General features: G+C 43.2%; 1 protein-coding gene across 2 annotated transcripts in view; it reads left to right on the top strand.

Annotated features, from left to right (window-relative positions):
• Positions 1 to 4,543: 4,543 nt before the first annotated feature.
• LOC108272988 (protein shisa-6) overlaps positions 4,544 to 18,184 on the top strand; it is a 93,540-nt gene continuing 79,899 nt past the window's right edge. For both annotated transcript variants that reach the window (XM_017481904.3, XM_017481903.3), the window contains exon 1: positions 4,544 to 5,088. In XM_017481904.3, coding sequence (XP_017337393.1) covers positions 4,544 to 5,088 — 545 coding nt within the window. The remainder of the gene's footprint in view (positions 5,089 to 18,184) is intronic.

The following is an 18,184-nucleotide window of genomic DNA, read 5'->3' as shown; positions in this document are numbered from 1 at the left end:
GCGATGGCCTTGGGACTGCAATTACCACATGCAGTTTTACACTCAGGTCTCCTTTAGTGAACAGTGGACTAGTTCAACAAACAGACTTCATATAAACACCATAATGAACTTTCTTTAACTCTCACACTATCCGTTGTTACCCAGATGAGGACGGGTTCCCTTCTGAGTCTGGTTCCTCTCAAGGTTTCTTCCTCATATCATCTCAGGGAGTTTTTCCTCACGTCGCCTCTGGCTGGCTCAATAGGGATAAATTCACACACTTAAAATCTCTATCCTGTGTTTATATGATTCTGTAAAGCTGCTTTGAGACGATGACCAACTGAATGGAGCAAAATAATATTGCGATCAGGTACAAGGTAATAACAACAACAACAACAACAAAATACCTGCAGTAGTTGAATTTAAATGTTGGTTTTTTTTTTAACCCATGCTATATTATGACGTGTAATTTGGTCGAGGCCAGGCTTCACATCAGAATAACTGAAGATGTTGGGTTAAATTCAGCATCATGTGGAGCATCATCACTAAGCCTGACCTGAAACTAGCCCAAACGACTCGGGGGTTAAAAAAAGGAAGACGTATTTTTTCTTCTTTTTGAGGATGCAAGGTTGCTGTGGAGCACACGAAATTCCTGATGTACTGACATTATCCGCTCCATAATCCCTCTCTTTCCTCTCCCAATCTTTACAACATATCTAATGGTAGAAATGTTTCTGTGCATCATCGCTGATCGTTCAAAAGATGTAGTTAGTGCTTCAACAAAGTTTAAAACGCATGGCGTCATGAACGAGGGCTTTAGATTAACATCTTCTACATTTGTTAACGACTTGTTCCAACTTTAGCCGCAGCTGGACTCAGCCGCATCAGCCATTGTTTGGCACACAGTGTTATCAGGGGAGCAAATCCTGATTAACTACCTCCATCATCTCCAACTGAAGCGCAGGTTGGATGGGTAGATTTCTAAAACCATACACCGTCTGCTCAGATAAAAAACAAACACTTGATTGTGAGGCGTCGTAGTGTCGTGAGATTGGGTTTTGAATTTCCAGACATTCCCGTCAGAGGAGTGTGTCCGTGTGTCAGTGTCCGTGTGTTCGTGTGTCAGTGTTTCCGTGTCCGTGTCAGTGTCCATGTGTCAGTGTGTCGGTGTCAGTGTCCATGTGTCAGTGTGTCGGTGTCAGTGTGTCCATGTCTGTGTCAGTGTCTGTGTCAGTGTCTGTGTCAGTGTGTCCATGTCTGTGTCATTTTGTCAGTGTGTTCCTGTCTGTGTCAGTGTGTCAGTGTGTCCATGTCTGTGTAAGTGTCAGTGTCCGTGTCCACGTGTCAGTGTGTCCATGTCTGTGTCAGTATGTCAGTGTCCATGTCAGTGTGTCAGTGTCAGTGTCCACGTGTCAGTGTCTGTGTCAGTGTGTCAGTGTCCACGTGTCAGTGCCTGTGTCAGTGTGTCAGTGTCCACGTATCAGTGTCTGTGTCAGTGTGTCAGTGTCCACGTGTCAGTGTTTGTGTCAGTGTGTCAGTGTCCACGTGTCAGTGTTTGTGTCAGTGTGTCAGTGTTCACGTGTCAATGTCCGTGTCAGTGTCAGTGTGTCAGTTTCTGGCTCAGTGTCAGTGTGTCAGTGTCAGTGTGTCAGTGTCCGTGTCTGTCTCAGTGTCAGTGTCCGTGTGTCAGTGTTCATCTCAGTGTCCGTGTCAATTTGTCAGTGTCCGTGTCCGTGTGTCAGTGTCCTTGTCAGTTTGTCAGTGCCATCTCAGTGTTCGTGTCCTTGTCAGTGTGTCAGTGTCTGTGTCCATGTGTCATTGTGTCAGTGTCCGTGTCAGTGTCCGTGATGATCTGGGCTGTGTCCTCAATCACACTCCTGTTTCTTGTACTTGTGTGACGTGATGTTGTGTATATGTTAGAAGAGGTTACAGCTGCTCCACCTGTGCTTGCATCAGCAGATACATTTTTAAGACACTATCTCACCTGTTCACTTTCTATCCGGAAAAAAAGGAAGGTTTCCGGAAAGCAAGTACACGGTTTAGTGTTTCAGGCACTTAACAGTTTGCTTGCTAATTTAAAAGATGTGTTTGAACATGTGTCGTGCGCTTATGCAAAATAACCTCAGAAAATCCTTCCTTCTTACTGGCTGACAGGCGTCTGTTGTTTCTGTACATCGAGACGCTGCACTGCTCCTTATTTCTGATGAGATGAAGCGATGTTCTCTCCGATTTTTTTTTAATGAACTGTGACTTTCCTCCTTTCACAGCCTACTTCTCTCTCTCTTTCTCATTCTCTCACACTCTCTTTGTCTCTCTTTCTCCTTCTCTTTATCGGTCTGTCCCTCTCTGTCTCTCGCTTTGTCTCTCTAACTGTCTCTTACTGTCTGTGTCTATTAATTACCTTTATATATTCTCTCTCTCTCTCTCTCTCTCTCTCTCTCTCTCTAATGTTCCCTCATGCTGACTCTATCCCTTTCTCAATCTTTCTCTCTCCTGTTCTGTTTTATTAACCTTTTATAAATGTTCTGTTTCTCCTCTATCCTGACCAGCTCTGATGAAATGCTCACACTTCACATTCCTTCACAAGTCTTCATGTAGGCTGAGTTCTCTCTCTCTCTCTCTCTCTCTCTCTCTCTCTCTCTCTCTCTTTCTCTGAAAGTCAAAGTCAAGAGGTTGCTTTATTGGCATGGCAAATATTAACATTTGTTTTGCCAAAGCTTGGGTAAAGACAAATTAAAAAATAACGACAGAAATAAATAAATACAGCTGAACAGAAACACTAATACTGAAGCTCATAGAACACTGAGAGGGAAAAAAGGAAGGAAGAAAACACACATATATAAAATATACACACATATACATACACAAAAAACAAAAAAAGAATATATAAAGTATAATAGTGCGTGCATGTGTGTGCAGCGCTCTCTCTCTCTCTCTCTTTCTCTCTCTCTCTTTCTCTCTCCTCATTCCCTCAGTGTGAGAGCAGATCCTGACCCAGAACAACCAGACACACACACACACACACACACACACACACACACACACTCAAAGATTGTACAGTTTCATATCACTATAATCTGCTAACATTTTGATCATGTTTACCGTGTTATCAGTTGACTATATTTACACCACAGCTCTGATTTTCTGTAAGAAGATGTTTATGTAACATTTATGGAAGGAGTCTCCAATGTCGGTGCTTTGTAACAGTCAGAGGTAAAGCTGGAGGGGGGGGTGAGAGAGAGAGAGAGAGAGAGAGAGAGAGAGATAGAGGAAGTGAGAGAGGGAGAGAGAAGGAGAGAGAGAGAAAGAGAGCGGGAGAGAGAGAGAGAGGGAGGGAGAGGGAGGGAGAGAGAGAGGGAGGGAGAGAGAGGGAGTGAGAGAGAGGGAGAGAGAGAGAGGGAGTGAGAGAGAGGGAGAGAGAGAGAGGGAGTGAGAGAGAGAGAGAGAGAGAGGGGGAGTGAGAGGGGGAGAGAGAGAGGGAGAGAGGTAGTGAGGGAGTGAGGGGGGAGAGGGAGTGAGTGAGGGAGAGAGAATGAGAGAGAGAGGGAGAGAGAGAGAGGGAGAGAGAGATGGAGTGAGAGGGAGAGGGAGGGAGAGGGGGAGTGAGAGAGAGAGAGAGTGAGTGAGGGAGCGAGAGAGAGAGGGAGAGAGAGATGGAGTGAGAGGGAGAGGGGGAGTGAGAGGGAGAGGGAGGGAGAGGGGGAGTGAGAGAGAGAGAGAGTGAGTGAGGGAGCGAGAGAGAGAGAGGGAGAGAGAGATGGAGTGAGAGGGAGGGAGAGGGGGAGTGAGAGAGAGAGAGGGAAAGAGAGATGGAGTGAGAGGGAGAGAGAGGGGTAGTGAGAGAAAGAGAGGGAGAGAGTGAGGGAGAGAGAGGGGGGAGGGTGAGAGAGTGAGGGAGAGAGAGAGGGGGAGGGTGAGAGAGAGAGGGAGAGGGAGGGAGAGGGAGGGGGGTGAGAGGAGATGAGAGTCAGTCAGTCAGTAGAGATGTAGTGATGGAGCAGCTCGGAGTCAGACTCATCCCTCAGTAAGTATTTCTAAATGTTTCCTTTTCTTTTTCTCTTTCTTTTATCTGCACTCCACTGAGCGCGTGCAACATCCCATAACTCATATGATCATTATTATTATTATTGTTATTATTAGCGCGCGCATTCACCAAAACAAATCCAGATTAAAGTTTAAAAAATCGTAAGGAAATGTACCACAAAGTTTAACACCTTACCGGAAACGCACCCCTGCAGTCATCATTTTTGTTCCTGTTGTTGTTTTCTTGCAGGCGAACAGCGCGCGGCAAGCTTTCGGGGTCTCGCGCTGAATCATAAAGAAACTTGCGCTATAATAACAGGACGGAGGCGAAATGTGCGCGCGCGACTGTGTGTGTGTGAGAAACCAGACTTTTATGGTCGTCCCGTGATTTAGTCCGGAGCATGAGGTGCGTAACGGCGGAGGAGGCGCGAGGAGCAGCAGCGGTGCGCACGCGGACCGGTCCCACAGTGCGCACGAGAAAAACGCGCGCACCGAAAAGTGTGTAAAGAGCAAGAGAGCGAGCAAGCGAGAGCCGGAAGTCATGGGCATCCAGCACCTCCTGCTGCTCCTGATGTACCTGGACCCGCTGTGCGCGAGCAAGAAACACGGGAAACACGCGCCGCGGCGCACCGCCAAAGCCAAGGAGCTCAATGGCACCGCCACCGTGGCCGCCCCGACCGCGCGCGCTCCCGTCCCACGAGTCCGCGCGCCCTCCCCGGTCGGAGGAGACCACGACACGTGCCTGGGTTATTACGACGTGAGCGGCCAGTACGACAAGGAGTTCGCGTGCAACAACACGGACCACCGGTACTGCTGCGGCAGCTGCTTCCTGCGCTTCTGCTGCCCGGTGCGCGCCAAGAGGCTCGAGCAGCGCGCGTGCACCAACTACAACACGCCCGACTGGGTGAAGACGCAGCCACCGTCGCCCGCGCCGACCGCTGACGCCTACGACCCTGCGCTGGACCGCACCAACACCACCGTGTACATCACGTGCGGCGCCATCGCGCTCGTGCTGCTGCTCGGCATCGCCGCCAAGGTGGCGTACGACAAGGCCACGCGCCCGCCGCAGGAGATGAACGTGCACAGGTGAGACATCCTAACACACTCCAGACTAACTCGGGATGAGTTCACACCGTGTGTCACGACTTCATTCATACGAAATGCACGGAAAAGGAAGTTCCCTGCAGGTGCCGGTTCAGAAAGTATTTTACTGACCATGTGAGATTACACCCGGAAGGAATCAAAGCAGAGCAGGTCAAGAAATGTTTATACAGTAGAATTAAATAATTTTAAAGTCTTATGACTTTCTCGTGAAGCCGGACTGGTGAGGGACAAGGAGTGAGAATCTAATGAGATGAAACAGCACGTGCTGATCTTTCAATTAAAGGAATGTTTTAGGAGAAAAATCTCATTTACACCAAATGGTGCAGTAAATCAGCCAAGAAACAGAGAGAGAGAGAGGGAGAGAGAGAGACACACACACACACACACACACACACACACACACACACACACACACACACACACACAGAAAGAGAGACACACGCACACAGACACACACAAAAACAGAGCGAGAGAGAGAGACACACACACACACAGAAACAGAGAGAGAGAGACACACACACACACACACACACACACACACAGAAACAGAGACACACAGACACACACACAAACAGAGCGAGAGAAAGAGAGAGACACACACACACACACACACACACACAGAAACAGAGAGAGAGAGAGAGACACACACACACACACACACAGAAACACAGAGAGAGAGAGACACACACACACACAGAAACAGAGACACACGCACACAGGCACACACAAAAACAGAGCGAGAGAGAGAGAGACACACACACACACACACACACACACAGAAACAGAGAGACACACACACACACAGAAACAGAGAGAGAGAGAGAGACATGCACACACACACAGAAACAGAGAGAGACACACACACAGAAAAACAGAGAGAGAGACACACACACACAGAAACAGAGAGAGAGACACACACACACAGAGAAACAGGGAGAGAGCAAGAGACACACAGAGAAACAGAGAGAGCGAGAGAGAGACACACACATAGAGAGAGACAGAGAGAGAGACTGAGAGAGACACGCACAGAGAAACAGAGAGAGACAGAGAGAGAGAGACTGAGAGAGACACACACAGAGAAACAGAGAGAGCGAGAGAGAGACACACAGAGAAACAGAGAGAGAGCGAGAGAGAGACACACACAGAGAGAAACAGAGAGAGAGCGAGAGAGAGACACACAGAGAGAAACAGAGAGAGAGCGAGAGAGAGACACACAGAGAGAAACAGAGAGAGAGCGAGAGAGAGACACACAGAGAGAAACAGAGAGAGCGAGAGAGAGACACACACAGAGAGAAACAGAGAGAGAGCGAGAGAGAGACACACAGAGAGAAACAGAGAGAGCGAGAGAGAGACACACAGAGAGAAACAGAGAGAGAGCGAGAGAGAGACACACAGAGAGAAACAGAGAGAGCGACACACACACACACCGAGAAACAGAGAGAGCGAGACAGAGACACACACAGAGAAACAGAGAGAGAGACAGAAACAGTGAGAGAGAGACAGAGAGAGAGACTAATATGTTTATTAATAATGTAATGCTTTGGCAATACTGTACATGTATATGATCAGAGAAATTCACTCTAAATGTAGCATATAGCCAACATTTGTTTAGGCCTATCATCATCATCATCATCATCATTATTATTATTATTATTACTACTACTATTATTATTACTATTATTATTATTATTAATATTAGTAGTAGTAGTAGTAATAGTACTATTATTATTACTATTATTATTATTATTATTAGTAGTAGTACTACTACTACTACTACTACTATTATTATTACTATTATTATTATTATTATTATTATTACTACTACTACTACTACTGTTATTACTATTATTATTATTATTATTATTATTAGTAGTAGTAGTAGTAGTAGTATTACTTTCTCGCTCACAAAATCAGTAAATGTTTCAGGATTTGTATTTTTGCACTTGAATGAGATGAGATGTGTTTGTTAATACATTATGGTTTCTATGGTAACACAGGGACGTGTGCATGTTTACAGATTAAGAGTGTGTTATGGTCGATATGGTGACGTTTTCTGTAAGGACACGTTTATGGGAGGAGTCTCGAGTGTCAGTGTCACATCTTCAGGACAGAGGAGTTTACACGCTGCACTTTCTTGTCTGTTTTGTTTTAAATTGAATTTTATGGAATTTTGATTGACGATATTTAATTAGCTTGTATCTCTGGTCATTTCTTTCGAAATTCATCAGCATTTAAAAGACAAAGTTCTCATTTCGCTGGTGTCACGCGTCTTCTGACTGTTGATTATGTCACCAAGCACCTGGAAAATGAATATTAACTGATAATATTATGTCCTCTTTCACTTGTCCCTCCCCCGACCCCTCCCCCGACCCCTCCCCCGACCCCTCCCACCCTCATCCCGTACCTGATCTGCTGTACCTGTGAGCCTGTTACACTCAGAAATATGTCAGATGCTTTATGATTTTCACACTGACTGTAAACGTCAGAATCAGGGCTAGCCGAGATACCGGAGTGTGTGAACTGAGATGTGTCCCAGCTGTACCCTCATTTAAAATAAATAGGTTAGACCAGATGATTCTGTCTCCCAGCCAAGATGTGGACTACTTTTCACTCTCAGAGAGACAGAAACAACTTCCTTTTTTACGAATCACACAAACCAACAAACCTCTGTCCCAAATTCATGTCCTAGAATTAATCTTATGTTCTTAGCTTAGCGTCAGCCATTTGAAGAAAGTCATTATATATCCAGAGACAAGATGTCGCAATGACCTCATCTCCAGAACTGATACACGGACCATCGACATAGCTAGCAGTTAGCTAAAGCGTATTTTAATTTTAATCTCTACTGCTGGTTTGAATTAAGCTACAAATCTACACTACACTTCAAGGCTGTAAAGGAACATCACAGGAATTTAACCAAAAAAATACTGAATTAAATCCTGAGTTAGGTTTAGGGTTAGGGTTCCGGTTAGGGATTAGGGTTAGGTTAGAGTTAGGTTAGGGGAAAATGAATATTTTTTAATGTGGGTAAATACCTTTTATGGCACGGTCCGTTTATCGCCCCAGTGGCTGTCAGTGAGAGTGTTCACACCCGGGCGTACAACACGTGCTGTCAAAGCGTCAAATTTTGTTAACGTCGAGGGTTTTTTATTTTTTTTTCTGACGCACTGTTTCGAAAACAGGCCGACCCGTGAGATTCGCCTTTTTGTTCATGTTCCCGGAGCCGCTGAAGTTACATAAAAGTACGACTTGATGGCACTCAAGTACAAAACTGTCTTACTGACGAAGAAGAAGACGAAGAAGATGAAAGCACCCACCACTTTAGTGAGAGTGTATAAGTGACCCGAAATAAAATGAATGCTCACTGCTAATAAATCCTTCTGCCTACACACATAAACAAGCTGTCCTTTCACCAGATTCAGAATTACACACTACATACTATATCAGTGTATTTATTCTGTATTTGTTATGTATTTATTACGTTGGTTTTTTTTGATGACACTGAAATGTAAGCGTATATTCTAAATGATCCATTTAATTCTTTCAGTGTTGATTTCTACACTAAATTGCATTGTTTGTTTCTTTGTCTCTTCCCTGTAAATGATAATCTGCTGAATGACAGTCCATTGTATTTATTTTATCCTGGTATATATATAGTATTCTTCGGACGCACGGTGGTTTAGCGGTTAGCACGTTCGCCAGCCAGGGGGTTCGATTCCCACCGTGGCTCTGTGTGTGCGGAGTTTGCATGTTCTCCCCGTGCTGCGGGGGTTCCTCCGGGTACTCCGGTTTTCTCCCCCAGTCCAAAGACATTCATGGTAGACTGATTGGCGTGTCTAAAGTGTCCGTAGTGTATGAATGGGTGTGTGAGTGTGTATGTGATTGTGCCCTGCAATGGACTGGCACTCTGTCCAGGGTGTACCCCGCCTCGTGCCCCATGATCCCTGGGATAGGCTCCATTTTCCCCCGTGACCCTGAAAAGGAGTAAGCGGTATAGAAGATGGATGGATGGATATAGTATTCTTCACCTCTTATTCAAATAGCTAAGTGCCCCATTACTGCGTTGTTGTAATATCATACTGACCCCCCAAAAAAGACTATTCATATTCAACACTTCATCAATTAGCAGGAACATTAACATTTTTGTTGCCTTACAATAAAACCATATACTGTTTAAGACCTTTAAGGATTTATCTTTAAAGAAGTATTTGTTGCAGTGTAAATCACCAAAGACCTTACATTTCTCCAAAGTGCATACATGCTTTAGCCAGTTCGCAAATAGTTCGTGAACAGCTAAAAGACGTAAATACTGGCATATTAAAGACGTAAATCTTCTTCTCAGTGATAATCGGGTGTCAGAAATGGAAAGTTGTACAGCGCCACCTTGTGTACCAGGGTAGTTCTGTGTTTAAATAAGCGCAATCTACTGTCAGGGAGTGAATTTGCACCGTCATTCAGCGCGTCGCCCGCGTTTACCGCCTGCAAAACACATCGCGAAAACCGTCCCAGTGTGAATCGGCCCTTACACTTTCTAGCTCAAGTTCAACTGGCTTTATTGTCATATCAGCTATATACTGTTGGTACAGTGGACAGTGAAATGAAATAACGTTCCTTAAGGACCATGGTGCTACATAAACAACACACTGACCACACGAGGCGACACAGAACTAAATATGATCTACACGTTCCACATAAAGTGCACATGCAGACGTGTGCTAACAACACAGGGCAGTACAGTACTACTAAAACAGGACAATAGGTACAGTAAGTGACCGTGTAGCACCGAACAGTACGCAGTTTTTCCTGCTTCCTTTATCTGTGGAAGCCTTCACCATTTTTTCAGCCGTGTCTTTTTAATTAAACCCTGACATCTCATGCTGTCAATTTCAGAAACATCTCATAAAAATTTCATCTTCCATTCTCTGTTCTAAGACGTAACAGTTGGTCATTTAATGAAGGCAATTCCTATAGACACGAATACACTGTGTGTTCAAAAACAGCAGCAGCTTTGACAAGTCGCAGGTTTATAACAATGCACTGTTTCATGTAAAGATAGCGGTGTTAACGTGTAAAGGATATATCTGTAGTGTGTGCTCATCTATATAGCGTGACCTTGTACTGTGTAGTTGAGAGTAAGAACGTAATGTAATGTTAATGTGGAATATAAACTAGCGGGTATTTCCTGCACGAACACACCCAGCTGGTTTCTGTAAACGGTGTGTTAATGAGACGATGAGCTGAATCAGGTGCGCTTGAACAGGAAACACTAAAGCATGCAGTACAGCGTTTGGAAAACACCGGATTAAGTCTGTAATCCCACTTATTGAGTGAGCAGGGCTTTTAAATTCCCACACCTCTCCGCCATTTCACACCGCAGATTTGTGGAATTTACTCGGGACATACGCTCTTAATACTGATTTAAAATAACCTCATGATGTGTTCATTGTGAACACACCTGCGTGTCTAGTTAAGGACGACACATTTTGTGTTGCTTTCAGCACAACCAGTGTGTTAGTACATTTAACACACACTTTGTGTTAAACATCACACAAAGATGTTAAAAAAACATGGATGTGTTGTTCATACTTTTCCACCTACAATTGGTGGAATTGCCTTTTATCCTAAAAGGCAATTCGTTCGTATGTTAAAATTCTACTAAAATGCTCACAAAATAAATAAACTAACTTTATTTAAACTTATTTAAAATCATTAAACATTTGACAGATGTAAGAATGGGAGTTGATGAATCATCTTACAAATCTCCCTCCATCTGGGAAGACAGGAGTCCCACTCGCTTCCATGTGAAAAGCTGTAAAAGAACAAAGAGTGTTGTTTAGATGTCCGCTACAAAATATGGACAAATTCCCTTTGGGTTTAACTGAGAAACTGCGTTACAAAATCCCAGATTGTGTAATTTTGGAAAGGTAACCTCCACTCTCCTGATGAACAAAATGGTGCCGTAGACTCACCTGGAGAACCTATCTGAATCTAGGGACAAGTGAATATTTCTTTTCCTGCCTTTAGCACCTCACCGCCAGTTTTTTCCTGCAGAACCTAATTATTTTAAGCTACGTTACAGAGATGGTGGAAAGCATTACAACCTACTGTAACCCCATCCTCTCTTTCTGTCATGTTAACCTTGTGAAGAACTTTTGGCCTCGACATCACTGAACTAGCTAAGTTCCGTTAGCCACTGACTGTCTACACCTGTTACCCAGCATTAACATTCACCGAATACATGAATAATCACGGCTCTAACCCATCCTCCTAATGCTAATTGCTACAACTTCCCTTGTCCAAAACACTTGTTAACTGTAAGTAATGTTAACCCACTCTCTGTATTACATCATGGTGATCAGCTGTAATGCTATCGTTAACTCTCAAAAAGGGAATGGGAATGTCTAACATCACTGCAAGATGTATGCCTAAAGTTATGTTCTTACCTCAAGTGAGGGTCTAGATTAGCATCACTCATTCCTACTGTGATTGGTGACAGCATCCAGGTAGCTAACCCTAACTCAGAGCCTCAGACAAGATGCAGTGCCAGAGAATTATATAATAACCTCAGTCCATATTTCACAGCCGACATAAACACATGACACTAGTAGTGTAACACCAACACTGAGGAAGCAGTACATGATGTTCACTGTAGCAATAGGTAAAGTTAATGATCATTCGCTGAGTTACTGTTTTCCAATGAATACATTTTCCAGAGCTCCTTGCCTAAATATCACAAACTCGGCCAGGCGTTTTCAGCAGCTTTAACGCTAAATAGTGATGAACTCCGGTTTCCTCCCCCAGTCCAAACACATGCATGGTAGGCTGATTGGCGTGTCTAAAGTGTCCGTAGTGTATGAATGGGTGTGTGAGTGTGTATATGATTGTGCCCTGCAATGGACTGGCACTCTGTCCAGGGTGTACCCTGCCCTATGCCCCATGCTCCCTGGGATAGACTCCAGGTTCCTCTCGACCCTGAAGGATAAGCGGTACAGAAAATGGATGGATGTTGTGTTGGTCACTCGTGAAATATTTTTCTTTTTGTAACACATTTATTGGATAATTGAACACAAGATGTGTTGAAATAGTGATAAGAGAAAAGTGTGTAGGAAATGAAGTCTCTTTTCTGAAAGTGGACGTGGATGTGATGATTCAGCCTCCTGTCCCAGACCATCTGTTTACTTTTTATACTTACACAACTGTAAGATTTATATACAAATGCCCAGTATCATCATCTTTTCACCTCATTATAAACAATCCTGATGGAAATGGAGCTCTTCTGACGAGCAGTGCTGCTCCTAATGACGAGCGAGAGTGGAAATAAGAGTGCACTCTTCTTTCATCTTCTTACTCGGGTTGAAAATTACCTCAACATCAGTTCTGTAATAGAAACAGGATTTCTGAGGATGATTGTTCATTTCCTTTTGCCCTAACTCTCTCTAACTCTTTCCTTTCCTTTCCTCCTCCCTTTCTCTCTTTCCCTGCCTTTCCTTCTCACTTTCCCCTTCCCTTTCCTTTCCTCCTCCCTTTCTCTCTTTCCCTTCTTTCCTTCTCTCTTTCCCCTTTTCTTTCTTTTCGTCATACCTTTCTCTCTTTCCTTTTCTTTTCTTTCCTTTCCTTCTCCCTTTCTCTCTTCACTTTTCTTTCCTTTCCTTCATCTTCCCTTCCCTTCCCTTTCCTTTCTTTTCCTTTCCTTCTGCCTTTCTCTCTTTCCTTCCTTTTTCCTTTCCTTTCCTTCTCCCTTTCTCTCTTTCCTTCCCTTTCCATTCATTTCCTTCCCTTTCCATTCCTTCTCCCTTTCCCCTTTTCTTTCTTTGCCTCCTACCTTTCTCTCTTTCCTTTCCTTTCCTCCATCTTCCCGTCCCTTTCCTTTCCTCCATCTTCCCGTCCCTTTCCTTTCCTCCTACCTTTCTCTTTTTCCTTTCATTTCATTTCCTTTCCTTCATCTTCCCTTTCCTTTCATTTCCTTGTCTTCTATCTTTCTCTCTTTCCTTCCATTTCCTTTCCTCCTCCCTTTCTCTCTTTCCCTTTCCTTTCCTTCTCCCTTTCTCTGTTTTCCTTTCCTTTCTTCCTCTCTTTCTCCCTTTCCTGTGCTTTCCTTTCCTTTCTTTCCTCCACTCTTTCCTTTCCTTTCTTTTCCTTTCCTACTCCCTTTCCCTCTTTCCTTACCTTTCCTTTCTTGATTTTTGGACATGAACTTGGGGAAACCTCAATGCTTCTACTCATCTTTCTCTTTCCAGGTTAAATTTATCCAGGAAGCTAAGGGCCTTAACAACCCAAAGAACATTTGAAGAACCTTTTTAAAGCTTGTCCAGAATAAACAGAATGAAAGATCCTGTATGATGTGTGATTATATAAAGATGGTGTTGCGATTCAGAGATGTGGATCACGCAGTGCTGTCTGTCCATCTTGGGTTTATTTTTCCATTAGCTAGAAGGAGCTCTTTCTCCACCCGACACCACAACACAAAAAATAATCTGAGAATAATGTATAGCCTGCTGGGCTTCGAGTGGTGTTGAGGTTTTGTCCTGAAACCATCTGGAGAACTGGAAGCACAGTGGTGCCAAATAGATTGCGTTTCCACTCCAAATGCTGTTGAATTTTATACAGTGTTCCAAATCTCCCCCAAATTCTAGCCCATTATCTGATTGTCCTCTGTCACACAACACCTACCAGTCCCAGAGGGTGAACGTGCTGAGTGCCAAATCCTCTATACATTATGTAAGAGATGCTTGCAATTGGGTAGTGAAGCTATGAATGTCGGGACTCGGGCCTGTCTGCATTTTCCAGCATGTACCTGATATTTCTGGCACACAGAAGGTTTGGATCAGTGAGTTTGAAGAAAGCATGACTGCCCCAATCGGCGGCTGGGAAGGATGGACTTCCTGTTTTGTACTTTGCAATAATTGCAAGAAATAGTATTGCAGTGATGTTTGTTGGTAAATTAGACCTTTTAGCTGTAGCCGTGTTCAACGCACTTGACTCGAAGAGGGGGCCGGCTGAATGCGCATTGATCACGATGTCACATGATGTGTCTCGGCCCAAATCTGCGGTAATGTGGAAAAATTCCAAGCTCCTCCGAGTATTGCAATGTTTGCTTGATTTTGCGTTAATTTCTGTGATCGTAAAATCGCTCAGTCTTGGAGGGACTGATGAGAGTAATGCTAACCAATCACAGAAACAGCCGGAACGTGCCAGAAGTAAATAGAGATTTATCCATTTGTATCCTGCTGTTTATTCGTTGCTTGTTGCTGGCCAAGTGCCAAAGCTGTTGCTTCACTTCTAGTGTATTTGAGTGTGTGTGTGTGTGTGTGTGTGTGTGTGTGTGTGTGTGTGTGTGTGTGTGTGTGTAAGTGTATATATGTGTGAGTGCTGAGATGATCTCATTTGTAAGACACGGCTGTGGGAGACGTTCTCTCCTCTGGGACGTTCCATGCATACTTAATGGGAATGAGATATAGGCATGTTTAGGCAGAGATGCATTAGTAAACTCAATCAGTGCAATGCCAAGGTCTCGCCTTTCTCTTCCTCCTCCACTCTTCTTTTCTTTCCTTTTGTCTTTTCTCTTTTCCTGCTTAGTGCTCTTTTCTGTTTTTTTCTAAAGTCTTTACTTAACTTCTCATATTGTAACCTGTACATTTAATTTCCTTTACTTTCACTTCCTTTCACTTCCTTTCCATTTCTTTCCTTTCACTTCCCTCCCATTCCTTTTCTTTTCTTTCCTTTCCGTTCCCTTCCATTCCTTTCCTTGCCTTTCCTTTCCATTCCTTTCCTTTCCTTTCCGTTCCCTTCCATTCCTTTCCTTTCCTTTGCTTTACTTTCCTTCCCTTCCCTTCCTTTCCTTTCCTTTCCTTTCCTTTCCTTTCCTTTCCTTTCCTTTCCTTTCCTTTCCTTTCTTTTCCTTTCCATTCCATTCCTTTCCTTTCCTTTCTTTTCCTTTCCATTCCATTCCTTTCCTTTCCTTTCTTTTCCTTTACATTCCTTTCCTTTCCCTTCCATTCCTTTCCTTTCCTTTCTTTCCTTTTCTTTCCTTTCCTTTCCTTTCCTTTCCTTTCCTTTCCTTTCCTTTCCTTTCCATTCCTTTCCACACTTTACTCAGCATCATGTGCAGTTAGCTGTTGTTTATTAAAGTGTAAGTACAGTAGCACTGTGTAGTCTATAGCAGAACGGACTCTGTGTGCATGTATGTAGCTGTGTGACGATATAAAGATCAGATTTTCAGCAGTATATTCCACTGAAGCAGTAAAACTCTCTACCCCGGACTCCGAGTTATTTTAACTCCTCTCTGAATCTTACATCAGAGGTGGTGAGATTCGTCTCACGTCTTGTGATGATGAAATAATCGTGACTTTGTGTCCTGTAACATTGTCCTGGTCCCACTTTGATGACCTGCGCCGCTTCTCCTCAGCCAGACGAGCGTGTCTTTGTTTAAATATTGATAGAGCCTCTTCGTTTCCACACACCTGCCAGAGAGGGCAAAGAAAACTACCACAGTTGGAGGAAGACGCAGGGAAAAGAGTTAATTAAATAGTTATTGCTTGCATTTTCAAATAAGTTTTTGACTCGATTAATTAAAGATGAAAGTTTTTTTAATTAATTTTGTCTATGAAGTTATTGAGTCATCTAAAATGTTCAGAAGAATTAAATCTGCATTCTCACAATGTACTCCGAACTTTACAGTTCATCTTATAGCACAGATTATAGCACAAGGATAGTTCCCTTGACTTGCTAATGCTAACAGTTCTTATTTCTAAGGACAGACACTGAGGGACAGACAGATCGATAGAATAGAAGATGCTACACTTCCTTCTTCGGCTAGAAATGGCAGACACTGGTCCTACTGATAAGAAATGAAAACAAGAGGACAGACCAATGCTCAAGATTTTAATTCCAAAGTCAGGGAGTAAAAAAAAAAAGCTCCTTTTATCTGTCTTAGTACAGTAACATTGATTGACTGTGGCTGTGTTTATTATTAGTCTTATGTGGTTTTCCATCATACAAGTCCCTGAGAGTGTACGACTGATAATGTGTTAGAACGAGCACGTTAATATATAAACCTATTGTTCATGTTAAATGTGTAATGTGTGTGTGTGTGTGTGTGTGTGTATATATAAGACAGTTATTTTAATAACCACCTGCCTTCACTGCTACCAAGATATAAAAAAAATATAATGCCAAGAAGAAGAGAGAAATTGAGATAGATATATAGACTGAGTAAAGCGTAAAAGGATGAGAAATTAGGAAATAGCTTAAATCTACTTGTGACCTTGAGACAGAAGGATGGCAGCATCTTATTGATCAGTTCTCAACTCCTGCAGACACACACACACACACACACACACACACACACACACACACACACACACACACACACACACACAAAGACACACACACACACCCCAAAAAAACCTGTTCTCATGCATACTCTGATAACAGGTCTTTCTGTTCAGATTTTTTTTTTTGTAAATCATGGAGAGTGAAAGTAAGACATATGGTTGTCTTTGAGAGGGACAGATAGGTGGGCCTGTCTTTTAGTCAGAAAGATGGGTGTGTCTTGAGACAGATTAGAGGATGTGTCTTTGATTTAGAAATATGGGTTTGTCCATGAGAGGGGACGGATAGGCAGGCTTGTCTTTTAGTTAGAAAGATGGCCATGAGTGGGACAGAGAGATTTGTCAGAGTGGGGTGAATAGTGCGTGTGTCTTTGAGAGTGATGTCATTAAACTAGAAATTTGGGCAGGTCTTTGGGTTGGACCAAGTATGTCTTTATGTAGCACAGATAGCTAGATGGGTTAGTGAAACAAATGATGGGTGTACCTTTGAGTTGGACAGAGCTGTAGCTTTGAGTGAGATAAATGGTGGGTGTGTCTGAGTATGACACATGGGCGTGTCTGAGTGTGACAGATGGGCGTGTCTGAATGTGACAGATGGGCGTGTCTGAGTGTGACAGATGGGCGTGTCAGAGTGTGACAGACGCATGTGTCTGAGTTGGACAGATAGGAGTGTATGAATTGGACAGATAGGTGTGTCTGAGTTGGACAGATGGGTGTGTCTGAATGTGAAAAATGGGTGTGTCCGAATGCGACAGAGAGACATATTCTTCAGTAGGACAAATGGAGGCCATATCAGGTGTGTCTAAGCAGCCAGATGACTACATGGCATCCTAATTTATACAAAACCTTACCGTTCAAGAAAGCTTTGTCACGTCTCTATATTCCTGACTTGTACACTCAGATAAACTCAGTATTTATACTTTTCTATTTCTTTTTTTTATTTCTCACAATTTCAATTACTGGTCTGTTTTCTTAGACCAAATTTAAAGTTTACCTAAAACTGCTCTCATCTGTCCTTCAACTTCATAAACAAACACCATGCAAATCCAGGCTCACTCGACTCTGGCTCTCCCTTTATTATTGGTTGGCATTTGCCAAATGCCAGTCTTGTGTTTACCGTCTTTTGTAATGAAGTGGGCGACTGGTGTGAAATGACTGAGTGCATTATAGTGTGTCACATCAGCAGGGTTGCTCTCACATTTCTCTATTGATCGCCTACATCTCTCGAATGAACGCAGGAAGGGCATGAGCCTGCTGTTGGTCGACAAATGATGTCAACTTTATTTCATTTGTTTTATTTATTTATTAAAATGATTAACTGGGGACAACTGTTTCATTTTATATTCTGAATTTCAGGAACAAAAGATGAAACTGTGACTTTCCCAAACGACCCCACTGTAAACATGGGGTCACGGCCCCTAGTTCAGGAAGCGCTGCTTTAGCTAAACTACGTTCCGAGACTTTTGATTGTTGCATTTGTACACCACGATAACTTTGCATGATTATGCAAGTTTATGACACAACCATAGACTTTTTTTTTCTTTTCTCCTGAGTAGCAAATAAAACACTTTCCAATGTCCCGTTCTTATGACTAAGCACTAACAGTGAATAATCGCTCAAAACCCCATCGTCAGACTTTGTCTTTCCATCTCCACTCTCAGCATGAATCATGCATGATGCCAAGAGTTTGAGTAATGTAACCAAATGAAGGCTGTAAAATGTCTCAGAAATAAGAAATAATAAACCCT

This window comes from Ictalurus punctatus, chromosome 12 (genome assembly GCF_001660625.3).
Source record: "Ictalurus punctatus breed USDA103 chromosome 12, Coco_2.0, whole genome shotgun sequence".
NCBI classification, from domain to species: domain Eukaryota; kingdom Metazoa; phylum Chordata; class Actinopteri; order Siluriformes; family Ictaluridae; genus Ictalurus; species Ictalurus punctatus.
Note: the sequence above shows the minus strand (reverse complement) of the source record. Positions and strands in the feature narration are given on the sequence as shown.